Source organism: Canis lupus, chromosome 7, assembly GCF_003254725.2.
Source record: "Canis lupus dingo isolate Sandy chromosome 7, ASM325472v2, whole genome shotgun sequence".
NCBI lineage: Eukaryota > Metazoa > Chordata > Mammalia > Carnivora > Canidae > Canis > Canis lupus.
Window position 1 is genome coordinate 271,410 of NC_064249.1, and position 11,900 is coordinate 283,309.

At 50.9% G+C, this 11,900-nt stretch overlaps 1 protein-coding gene and 1 long non-coding RNA gene across 4 annotated transcripts in view; one reads left to right on the top strand and one right to left on the bottom strand.

Moving 5' to 3' along the window:
* The window catches only part of LOC112667040 (uncharacterized), a 49,846-nt gene extending 44,550 nt beyond the window's left edge, over positions 1–5,296 (bottom strand). For all 3 annotated transcript variants that reach the window (XR_007411731.1, XR_007411730.1, XR_007411729.1), the window contains exon 1: positions 2,398–5,296. This is a non-coding gene — a long non-coding RNA (uncharacterized LOC112667040). The remainder of the gene's footprint in view (positions 1–2,397) is intronic.
* A 563-nt stretch (positions 5,297–5,859) lies between these two features.
* On the top strand, positions 5,860–11,100 carry LOC112667039 (NADH-cytochrome b5 reductase 1). Its single transcript, XM_025458486.3, has 9 exons — positions 5,860–5,957; positions 6,225–6,374; positions 6,480–6,552; positions 6,941–7,047; positions 7,287–7,416; positions 8,121–8,204; positions 9,081–9,166; positions 9,861–9,960; positions 10,305–11,100. The coding sequence occupies exons 1-9, from the start codon at positions 5,943–5,945 to the stop codon at positions 10,475–10,477; spliced, it is 918 nt and encodes a 305-aa protein (XP_025314271.1). The 5' UTR covers positions 5,860–5,942; the 3' UTR covers positions 10,478–11,100.
* Positions 11,101–11,900: the final 800 nt, after the last annotated feature.

Below are 11,900 nucleotides of genomic sequence, written 5' to 3' on the forward strand. Positions count from 1 at the left end.
ACCCAGGCTGCCCTACCTCCTTCATTATATTTATTCCTACATAGTTTATACTTTCTGTTGATATTAATATATTAAACTATTCTATAATATTTATAGGTATAGTTATCAATTATAATAAACTTTTTAAAAGGTTTGCTTATTTATTTGAGAAAGAGAGCACGAGTAAAGGGAGAGGCAGAGGAAGGAAGAGAGAATCTCAAGCAGACTCTCCGCTGAGCATGGAGCCCAATGTAGGACTCGATTTCATGACCCCTGAGATCATGACCTGAGCTGAAATCAAGAGTCTGATGCTTAACCAACTGAACCATCCAGGTGCCCTTGAACATTTTAGTATTTTAGTTTGATCTCATATCCAGAAATCACCGTGAATTTTCTTATTACTAATGATAGTGAGCTCATTGATTCTCTTGAACTCTCTAAGCAGATGCATACTATGTGTCACTAATGACTGTTTTGTCACTTTCAGTTCTAATTCCTCATTTATTTTTCTTATCTTATTGCACTGGCTGGAACAGAGATTGGCAAACTATGGCCTGTATGCCCAATATTTCCTACTACCTGTTTTTGTAAATAAAGTCTTAACGGGACACATTACTTTCATTCATTCATGTATCACCTGTATTTCATACAATAACAGCACAGTAGAATAATTGCAACACAGACTGTATGTCCTAAAATATTTGTTATTTAACCCAAACAGAAAAAGTTTGCCAACTCTTGGGCTAGGATTTCCAGTACCATATTAAATAATGGCATGATTACAGATATTCTAGTTTTCTTCCTGATTAATGGAAATGTATCTAAAATATGATATTTGCAGTAAAACATTGATATACAATCAAGTTAAAGAAGCTCTCATCTATTCCTAGCTTCCTAAGAATTATGGGGTTGAATTTTATTAAGTGTTTTTTTCAGCAACTAATGAGATGACCATATGATCATTCTCCATGAATCTGTTAGTGCAGGGGATCCCTGGGTGGCTCAGCGGTTTAGCGCCTGCCTCCAGCCCAGTGTGTGATCCTGGAGTCCTGGGATCGAGTCCCGCATCAGGCTCCCTGTGTGGAGCCTGCTTCTCCCTCTGCCTGTGTTTCTGCCTCTCTCTCTCTCTCTCTCTGTCTCTCTCTCTGTATTTCTCATGAGTAAATGAATAAAATAGTTTTGAAAAATCTGTTAGTGCAGAGAATTTTATGTAAAGATTTCCTATCTTCATATTCCTGAGATAAAACCAACATGATTATGGTTTATTGTTTTTTTTTTTTAAATAATTGTTGGGGCTCCTGGGTGGCTCAGTGGGTTGAGTCTGACTTCAGCCTGGGTCATGATCTCACAGTCCTGGGATCAGGCCTCACGTTGGGCTTCCTGCTCAGCGGGGAGTCTGCTTGTCCCTCTTCCTCTGCCCTCCCCCCAGCTTGTACTCTCTGTTTCTCTCTCAAATAAATAAATAAATAAATATTTAAAAAATAATAATTGTTGGAGGGGTACATGGGTGGCTGAGTCAGTTAAGTGTCAGCCTCTTGGTCTTGGCTCGGGTCATGATCTCAGGGTCATGAGATTGGGCTCTGCTGCGCTCAGCATGGAGCCTGCTTGAGATTCACTCTCCCTCTGCCTCTGCCCCTCCCATTTATGCTCTTTCAAATAAATGAATAAATCTTTAAAATAAAAAAAAATAATGATTGTTGGGGCACCTGGGTGTCTCCGTGTGTTGATGGTCTGACTCTTAGTTTTAGCTCAGGTTCTCATGGTTGTGGGATTGAGTCTCACACTGGGCTCCCCATGTTGGGCTTCATGCTCAGTGCTGAGTCTGCTTGAGATTCTGTCCCTCTGTACCTCCCCACTTATTCTCTCTCTCTCTCTCTCTCAAATAAATAAATAAATGTTGTATATAATTTGCTAATATTTCATTTATGAATTTTACACTTGTGTTCATAGAAATTGAATGACAATTTCCCTCTCTTGTGCTGTAATACTAAAACAGCATATATGCCCCAAATACTTACTGAACCACTAATGTAAGAAAGCACTTTGTAAGGTACAGGAAATGTGTCAGTCCCTACCTCATGGAGATGAAATTTTAGGCAGGAAACAGAAAATAACTGACTACAAAATGGATCAGACATAACCATGTCTAGGAAAAAGTAGGACAGAGTCAAGATGTCTAAGGAGATCAGGTTATTGAGGATAGGAGTGGCTGAAAAAAAGCTTCCTCTGAAGAATAGCTGCTTTAGTTCAGCTCTATACAAGTTTTCTATTGCTGTATGATAAATCGCCACAAACAGTAGCTAAAAATAATGCAAAGTTATAATCACATAGTTTCTATGGGTCAAGGGCCCAAGCACGGGTTACCTGGGTCTTATGGTCAGGATAAAAACAAGGTGTCAGCCAGGGCTACAATCTCACCTGAGGCTTAGAATCTTCTTCCAGCCCATTCAGATTGTTGGCAGAATTGAGTCCATTGTGATTATAAGATTGAAGTCCTAGTTTTCTTGCTGGCTGTCAACCGGGGGCTCATTCTCAGCATCTCAAGGCAGCCCTCAGGGAGCAGCTCCAAGGCGCTCGTACAACATGGCAGTCGTCTCCTTCAAATGCAGTGGGGAATCTCTCCGTGGTCTACTAAGACAAGTCATATGTAAGGTGTCCTACTCTTGGGGTGCTTGGGTGGCTCAGTCAGTTAAGGATCTGCCTTTGGCTCAAGTCACGATCCCAGGGTCCTGGCATTGAGCCCTGTGTCGGGTTCCCTGCTCAGAGAGGAGTCTGCTTCTCCCTCTCCCTCTGCTGCTCCCCCTGTTTGTGCTCTATCTCTGTCAAAATAAATAAACCAAATCTTTTTTAAAAGTTAAGTGACCTAATCAAGAGAGGGACTGTCCCATCATAGACAAAAGTCCTACCGACATTCAAAGGCAGGAAAGTATTCAGGTCATGTCTGACAGAGGGTAGGAATCCTGGGAGCCATCTTAAATTTGTGCCTACAACAATCTCTGAATAAGTTAGAAAAACCTGGGTGAAGGGTGGGTGGAAGGATGGAAGATGAATGTTTTAGGCAAAAGGAATGGTACTTGTGAAGACTAGTAAGAAAATAGAAAAAGTGTGGTGTTGCTAAAGGAGAGAAAGCAGATGGAGTCTGTAAGGAAAGGAACTTCTTTTAGGAAGTTTGGAGTCTACGCCTGATGTTTATTCTAAGAACAACAGGGAGCCAAGAATGGGGTTTTGGTTTTGCTTCTTTTTTAAGGATTGGAGCCCCCAGATTTTTACTTCCTTTAAGGAGGGTCTGTGTCTTGTTGAACTCTATATCCCCTAATGCCTAAAATAGTGCCTGAAACAGGATAGGCCTTAGCAAGTGTGGCAAGTGTGTTCTATGATGATTTTTGCCATTTGTCAACTTTCTATTTCTTGGATTCCCCCAGGTTTCATAATCCAGCTGCTCCTGCCTGCCTCTGATCCTTTCATTCGCATCCCTGTTGAAATCCATTCTCTGACCCTCTAGCCTCAGCCCCACACTAAATGCTCATATTTGCTTCTTTGATCTACCCTCTAAAAGTAAGAGATGCACTACCATCCTGGACTATAGATTTGCACCCAGACAGATCTCCCTATCTGAGAAGGAGAAACATAGCTCCCTGATTACAACTATCTGCCTTCCTGCTAGTCAGTAGGGCCCCTGGGAATTGCTATGATTCACCCAGGAATATTTATAAACTTAGAGATTGCTGTGCTTTTCGAACGCTGGACCTCAAATACCTTCCACAAGCACCTTATTAGTGGTTAAGTCTATAGCCTTCTTGTTTTTTTTTTTTTTTCAGTGAATAAACTTGTGAGAGGGAAAAAAGCAGTGAGAGACGAAGGGAAAATCTATACCTTTAAAAATACCTGAGAGACAAACAAATCTCGTGTATGGACCTTATTCGGATTCTGATCCAAACAATACATTTTAGAAATGTAAACCAGACAGAGACAGTATGGGATGTAGAAAACTACAGAGCAATACCTCTCATGAATGTGGCTGTAAAAACTATCAACAAAATATTAATCGAGCACAATAATGTACAAAAAGAATAATACACAAGAACCGAGTGGGGCTTATCCCAGGAAAGCAACAGTGGCTCAATATTAACAACAAAAAAACCAACATAATCCACTATGTTATAATGTAAAGATGATCATATCAATTGATATAGAATAAAACATTTGGCAAAGTTCAGCATCCATGCAAGAAAAAAAAAAACTCTTAGAAAACTAGGAATTAAGGGAGCTTCCTCAACCTGATAAAGGGCAGCTACCAAACACCTACAGCTAACATCACACTTAATGGTAAAACACCGAATGCTTTCTTCCAAAGATGGGGAACTAGGCAGTAGTACTAGTCTGTGCAATAAGGCAAGCAAAAGAAAAGGCATATAGACTGGAAAGGAAGAAACAAAACTATATTCACAGATGACATGATATAGTAAATTCCAAGAAATCGATCAAAAGCAAAACAAAACAAAACCTTCTTAGAACTAATGAATGAGCCTAGCAAGATCACAAAATACAGGATCAACACATAGAAATCGGGCTATTTCTATCTAATAATGTATAACTAGAAATCAAAATTTTAAGAAGCAGTGGCATTTAAAATAGGACCCCTCTACTATGGCCTGGATTGTGTCACCTGCCCCCTCAAAATTCATATATTGAAGTCCTAGCCTCTAGCCTCAGAATGGATCTCTCTTTGGAGACAGTCTTTAAAGAGGTCGTTAGAGTGGGGCCTAATCCAATAAGACCAGTGACCTTCTAAGGAGAGGAGAATAGGACACACACACAGACGACACCCTGTGAAAATCAAGGTGTGTATCTATGAGCCAAGGCAAGAGATCGCAGAAGAAATCAAGGACACACGTGAATCTGGTTGGGAAACTGTGAACGAGACGGAATGGCCATCTTGGCAAATGTGCCGCGCCGGTGACTCTCAGCATCTATTTCTGACTCCTCTTGTCCCATTTTGCTGCCAGCAGAGCTCAGTGCTGAGACACTGTCAGTGCAATCGTCTGAGCCGTCAGGGTAGCTGACATCTGGCGAGTGCTTTGCTCTAACAGCTAGTGCGTTAGGAACACTACGGGTCTCATTTAAGCCTCACTACAGGGCCGCGGACTAGGCTCCATACGGTCCCGGGTCTCTGACCCCGAGGTCGGGGAACCCAGGGCAGGACAGGAAGGCACCTGTCCCAAGGGAAGCTACCGAGGGGCCCCGGCGGTCCGGCGCTGCTCAGCCGGGCCAGTGTGGTGAGACCAGGAGACGAAGCTGCCCCGCCGCACCGTCCACCCCCGGAGGAGCCCCGCGCCTCCCTCCTGCCGCACACGCTCTCCCGGCAGCGCCCGCGGACCCGGGGTCCAGCCCCCAGCGCGGTGTGGCTCTGCACGTAACCGACTCCCGTGTAGCTCGGGTGAGCGGACCGGACCGAAGCGGCAGGAGCGGAAGGCTAGACGGGGAGGGGGCTGGAGCGGCGCTCCCAAGGGGTCCTGGACTGATCCGGGGGCTCCCGGCCCCCCACCGGGCCACCGAGTCTGGGAGCAAGCGGGTGCGGCTCAGATCCCGCCAGGCCCCGCCCCGTTAGGGCCCCGGCCATGACAGGCCACGCCCCAGGCCCCGCCCCCATCGGCCCCGCCCCGTTAGAGCCCGCCAGGCCCCGCCCCGTTAGGGCCCCGGCCATGGCAGGCCACGCCCCAGGCCACGCCCCCATCGGCCCCGCCCTGTCAGGGCCCGGCCCGGCCATGTCAGACCACGCCCTAGGCCACGCCCCCATCGGGCCCCGCCCCGTTAGGGCCTGCTAGGCCCCGGCCACGCCCCCGTCAGGCCACGCCCCGTTGGGCCCGGCCCCGCCCCGCCCGCCCCGCCAGGCCCCCGCCCGCCCCGCGGCGCATTGTGGGATCTGGCGGCGGACCCCGCGGCGGACGACGAGGTGCTCGGTCATGGGCTTCCAGCCGGTAAGACCCTCGCCCTGCCCCGCGTCGGTGGCCCCGGCCCAGTCCCGGAGGGCTGTGCACCCAACTCCGAGCCGGGGTTCCGGCCCCGGCCCGCCCCGGAGGGCTGTGCACCCGCCCTGGACGCCCAGTCGGTGACCCCCGGCCCTGGAAGGCTCCGGCGCTGCAGCTGGCGGGCGCCCGCGGGGGCGGCTGGTCGTCGGGAGCCGGACAGCCAGCCCCCGGCCAGCCCCGGCCAGCGTGACGGCCACGCGGCCTCTCTACACGCAGGGCCCCGCGCTGCTGGCCTCCCTGGGCGTGGGGCTGCTGACTGTGCTCGGCCTGGCCCTGGGCTCCTACCTGGCCCGGAGGTCCCGCCGGCCGAAGGTCACTCTGCTGGACCCCGATGAGAAGTACCTGCTGCGACTGCTGGACAGGACGGTGAGTCGTCCGGGAGGGCGGCGGGGTCGGGCCGTCCCAGGGGTCGGGCGCCCTCGGGGGTTTGGCCGCAGGACCTGCCGGTGAACCGCGTCGTGCCTCCCCCAGACCGTGAGCCACAACACCAAGAGGTTCCGCTTCGCCCTGCCCAGCGCCCACCACGTCCTGGGGCTGCCCGTGGGTAAGGACGCGCGGGCGGCCCCTGTCCCTGGCGATTCCCACTCCCTCCCCAGCTCTGGACCCGTGAGCTGCAGGGTGCCCCGGACATCCCTCGCCCTCCCCCTTCTTCCTCCTCCCTGCAGGGCTTGTTTCCACCTCCCCTGGAGCAAACGCTCGCTGCCCAGACCTCACTCCCCCGCTGCTGCTAAGGCCCTGGCAGTAACTGAGGAGTGTCTCCAGTGACGGGGGCTTATGAGTGATCAACTGGGGGCCCAAAGGGTCCTCGCTGCTGAGTAGCTCACTGGAACCATGCCAGGAAGCAAGACATCCCAGTCCTCCCAAACCCCCTTGAGTGTTTTGAAAGCTGACAGGAAGCCAGCGGCCTCGTGTAGCTCTCCACATGCCCCCAGGCAAACACGTCTACCTGTCTGCCCGGATCGACGGCAGCCTGGTCATCAGGCCGTACACGCCTGTCACGAGTGACGAGGACCTAGGCTACGTGGACCTTGTCATCAAGGTAAGGGAGCACAAAGGAGCCCTCGGGAGCTCCCTGTCCTTCTCCTGCTGGAGTTGGTAAACTTCCGAGATTTGCTGATACGGGAGGCACGTGTGCGCTTGGGGCACATGAAGACGGTACGTGGACTGGGGAGGCCAGTGCGGGCGCCATTCCTGCCCCAGCTTCAGGGAGGATCGCCCGGCAGGAGCTCAGAAGGCAGCGACGTTCCACGTAAAGTGCTTTCCGCTCTGTGTCACCAGGTCTACATGAAGGGCGTACACCCCAAATTTCCTGACGGAGGGAAGATGTCTCAGTACCTGAACAGCCTGAAGATTGGGGACGTGGTGGAGTTCCGAGGGCCCAGCGGGCTGCTCACTTACACGGGGAGAGGTAACGCCTCTCCCCTCCTTGAGCCGGACTTGCACTTCCCCGGCGCCCCCGTCCTGGCACAGGGCGGCTGTGCGTGTGCGTGCACGTGCGTGTGCTCACTGGCAAGGGCCAGAGCTGCGCCTCCCTCAGACTAGCATCAGTGTGACGGAAGGCATATTTCTCAGCTCCGCTAGCCCCAGGGATCGGTTCTCTATCCACCAGAAGTCCCAGCCGTGAGGGCTGTGGAGGTGTCTGCGGCAAACCGGTGCCTCCCTTTCCCTCCCTCAGGGATTCGCTTCTCAGACAGAGAGTGTCAGGTGGCCAGAGACCGCTCCTCTAGCCCCTGCCCCTGGGAACAGCTGCGGGCATTAGCAAGCCCCTGGAGCTGCTCTGGGCCACTCGGGAACACAGCCACATTTGGCCCCTTGCCTGGCGCCCTCCCCAGGAAGTGACCCCCTGCCAGAGGCAGCTGATGACTCACCGGGCGGCGGCCCCAAGCTGACTGGTACTTAGCCACATGGGACAGATAGTCCTGGCCCCATTGTCCCTCAAGTGTACTGTTGTCAGGGCTGCTCAACTCAAGCCTCCATCGAAGCTCCAGGATCTGATTTCAGAGCAGCTGAAATTTCAGAGCAGCCTGGGACATATTTTCAGTTTTGTATTTGTTTTCTTATTTCCCTATATTGACTTTTTTCTTCCACCCCTCTCTTCTCTGGACTTTTCAGGGAATTTTAACATTCAGCCCAACAAAAAATCTCCGCCAGAACCCCAAGTGGCGAAGAAACTGGGAATGATTGCCGGCGGAACAGGTGTATGTCCCTTGAGGGGCCGTTCTCTCCCACCATTGTTGATTGTTGCCATGAAAACACCCAAGTGACCCTCAGAAGGTTCGGTAATCACAGCCAAGCTATTAATCAGGGGATTCCTGGCAATGCCTAGACCTCCCAGTATCTGAAAAACAAAATCATAATCAGGTAGAAACAAAAAAATTTTTTTCTTTTTTAAAAAATTTTTTTTAACTAATAGAATGAGAGAAATAAACCAGGTGGCCGCTCCCAAGACCTCCAATTGAATGACTCTAATAATCTTTAGGTGAGAATAGAGAAGCAGCTAGAAATAGAGGAGTCGAAAAGGAAGAAAATGAACAAACACTGGATGTTTCTAAATATCAGACGCTATTCCACTCACTTTATATCCGTATCTATGAAGCAGATGTTAGTTTTTCCCTTTTACAGATGAAAACAGTGGAGGTTCAGAGAGGCGGAATGGTTTCCACAGGGTTAAATAATAACATCCGGAGGCAGGATTAGTATCTAGCTCTGTCCAGTTCCAAAGCCCATGCACTGAACCCATAAGCCCAGTGTTCCAGAACCTTCATTGTTGAATCAGTAGGTAGTCATGTGAGTCCTAGCCTCCAATAGACGTTCAGAGGAAGAGTCTGATATTGGTTCCTTAGAGGGATCTCAACGGCATGATCTTAGGTGAATAGTGAGCATGACCACAGTTCGCCTATGAAGGTGAGTGTGGGGTCAAGCAATGTCAGTGCTGCAGGACGCACAGGAGGACAGGATTAGGGTGCTAAGGGAAGACGGAGCAGAACGAAGATGAGAGGTTGGTCAGCTAAGGAGCAGGAGCTGGGCAGGGGCTGGGGCCATCCTAGCTCACTGTGGGCTGTCTTTTTGCAGGAATCACCCCGATGCTACAGCTGATCCAGGCCATCCTGAAAGACCCTGAAGATCCAACCCAGTGCTCTCTGCTTTTTGCCAACCAGGTTGGTTTACTTACGTCAGGCCTCAGTCTTCAGAGTGGTGGCGGAGGCAGGCGGAGCGATGTGGCCCCAGCAGGCAGAGCTGCTCCAGTGCCTGTTGCGGCCTCTGCCCGAGGTCCCCCTGCACGGCACAGGACCCTTTTCTGCCGCAAGGAAGACAGAGCATTGAGCAAAATCCTTCCCTGGCCCCTAAGGGAAAATGAAAAGAGAACAGTTAAGGAACCTAGTTCTAGCTGTCGAAGGTTGCTCCTTGGATTTCCCCTGTTAAATAGTCCATCTTTCTTCTTCAGAGTGTGTAGATAAAGCCTCTTCCCCTGTCCTTCCCCTCATGCTACCTCTCTAAAAGTCTTGCTTATTCCTAGAACTTTCTATTTCTCTCCGGGTTGGAAGCTCATTACAGCAGAGAGCCTTTTCTTCTGTGGGCCTGAGGAGGTTCCTAAGACTTTGCTCCCCCCCACCTTTTTTTAAAGATAGATTGATTTATTGATTTATTTATTTATTTATTTATTTATTTATTTATTTATTTATGATAGACATAGAGAGAAAGAGAGGCAGAGATACAGGAGGAGGGAGAAGCAGACTCCATGCTGGGAGCCTGACGCGGGGCTCAATCCCTGGACTCCAGGATCACGCCCTGGGCCAAAGGCAGGCGCCAAACCGCTGAGCCACCCAGGGATCCCCTGCTTCCCCCTTTCAGACCGAAAAGGACATAATCTTGCGGGAGGACCTGGAGGAGCTGCAGGCCCGATATCCCAATCGATTCAAGCTCTGGTTCACTCTGGATCACCCCCCAGAAGGTACCCTCCCCATTTCGGGATGTCCCCAAATCAGGGCCTCCCCCCCGCCCCTGGGGGTTCTGACTTCAGTGAAACCGATCACCAGTGCCACTGCCAAACTCCCAAGTGTGAGTGCACAGACCTAGTGCTCTCCTGGCCCCTTCCTTCTGGTCCCTGTTTTCCGGGGCTGGTGGGGACGGCTGTGCAGCTGGAGCTGACCAGGCATTCCCACCTAGCTGCTGCTACCATTTGATGCCTTCTCAGGGGGCTTTACCCAGGATTCACCCCTCCCCACTTTCTCGTATCCTGCCCCCTTGCCAGCGAGAGTCTGGAGTATCTGCCCTCTCCTCTCTTCTCTACTTCAGACTGGGCCTACAGTAAGGGCTTCGTGACTGCTGACATGATCCGGGAGCACCTGCCCGCCCCAGGGGACGACGTGCTGCTGCTGCTCTGTGGGCCACCCCCAATGGTGCAGCTGGCCTGCCATCCTAACTTGGACAAACTGGGCTACTCACAAAAGATGCGATTCACCTACTGAGCATCCTGCTTGGGGTCCTGTTTCCCTGCAGTTATCCTCAGACAGTACTCACGCTATAAGCCCTAGATTCCTTTCCTGACAGTATCAGCCTTTTTGTCTTAACTCTGGAGCCCAAATCTGGATGACACCCGCAGGAACAAAACCCATGTAGCCATGGAAGAGGGCGGAGGCTGAATTGCTCTCTGGAAGCCCCACCCCCACAGCCCTAATCTCCCTGTGATTGAAGGTCCAGCTCAGGCCCATGGAGCAATTTCTTCCATGGATCAGAAAGAAGGAAGCATGTACATTCGTTCCGTGGTAGCATCACAGTGTGTGTGTGTGACGAAAGGAACAATCTGCGTAATGGGTTTTCCTTAATATTTGGTGCTTAACCCAAGCAGATTCTGCACGTGCGAGTGCACGTGCAGCAGCCTTACAGACACCGTCTCATAGAGATTGAGGAAGGGAGAAAATGATTTCTTTAGACCCCAGAGAAGGGAATCTGAAATATGTTTGTGTGTGTGTCTCTCCCTGCCCCTGCCCAGGCTGGAAGGAGACGACTACCCACAGTCTAAGAACATGCCTGTGGCAGAAACCTCTGGCTATGCAAATAAATGGGGCTCAGGCCCCTGTGTTGTACCTAAGGGGTTGCTGTGTTTGGGGTCCTTATTTCTAAGGCATTTCATGCCTGGGGATCTTGGGAGGAAGCATTTTCCAGCACAGAATTTCTCCCAGGCCTTCCGGAGAACCTTTGAGCAGTAGTGCCATGTGCTGAAATATGACCTGCCACTGAACTCAGGGATCACCTAACAGCTGCCTCTGCAGAGCCAGAAGCTCAGCTTCTCCCTGGAGGCTTTTAAGGGTGGGGGAGGAGAACACAAGTTAGAGCAGATGCTTTTGGAACCCAGGTAAGATCACAGTGGTCGCTTGGTTTGGCTGGCCTTTCCCTTCTTCCTCCTGGTCCTTCCTTCACCGTACTTGGACTTCAGGTCACCTGGCAAACTAAAGTCTTGTCTTGCTGTTTGGGAGGGAAGCTTTCTCCTTTAACTAGTAACCTGATCTCACCAGCCCCAGCCAGACTTGGTGCCCGGATAGAGTTGGCCTCCCCCGGGCCCATCCGTCCTGACTGCCCTTGGCCTCTGCTGTGATAATCCGCCCCTTCTCCCAGGGTTGGACTAGGGCAGCTTCCTCAGGTCTTTGTTAGTCCAACTGGGACAGAACAGGAAATCAGTCTCAGGAGGAAGGTTGACATTGCTTCTCTGTATGCAACTATGTCTTGTTTTCCCTGGGCCCCAAAAGAAAGGCTTGTGGGACCCACAGAATTTACCCCTCTGCATAGCAGAGTCCTCAGTAAATTCTGTCACTAGTATTCCATCAAACATTTCTTGATCAGCCAGTGTGTGTGCCGCCGTGCTCTGTGAGGCACACGTGGCCACCTCGCCTC

Excerpts from the sequence above, each read along its gene's own strand:
- LOC112667039 (XM_025458486.3), top strand. Across the intron at positions 8,205-9,080 it reads AATGATTGCCGGCGGAACAG|GAATCACCCCGATGCTACAG; the intron begins GTGTATGTCCCT and ends GTCTTTTTGCAG. Across the intron at positions 9,961-10,304 it reads TCTGGATCACCCCCCAGAAG|ACTGGGCCTACAGTAAGGGC; the intron begins GTACCCTCCCCA and ends TCTCTACTTCAG.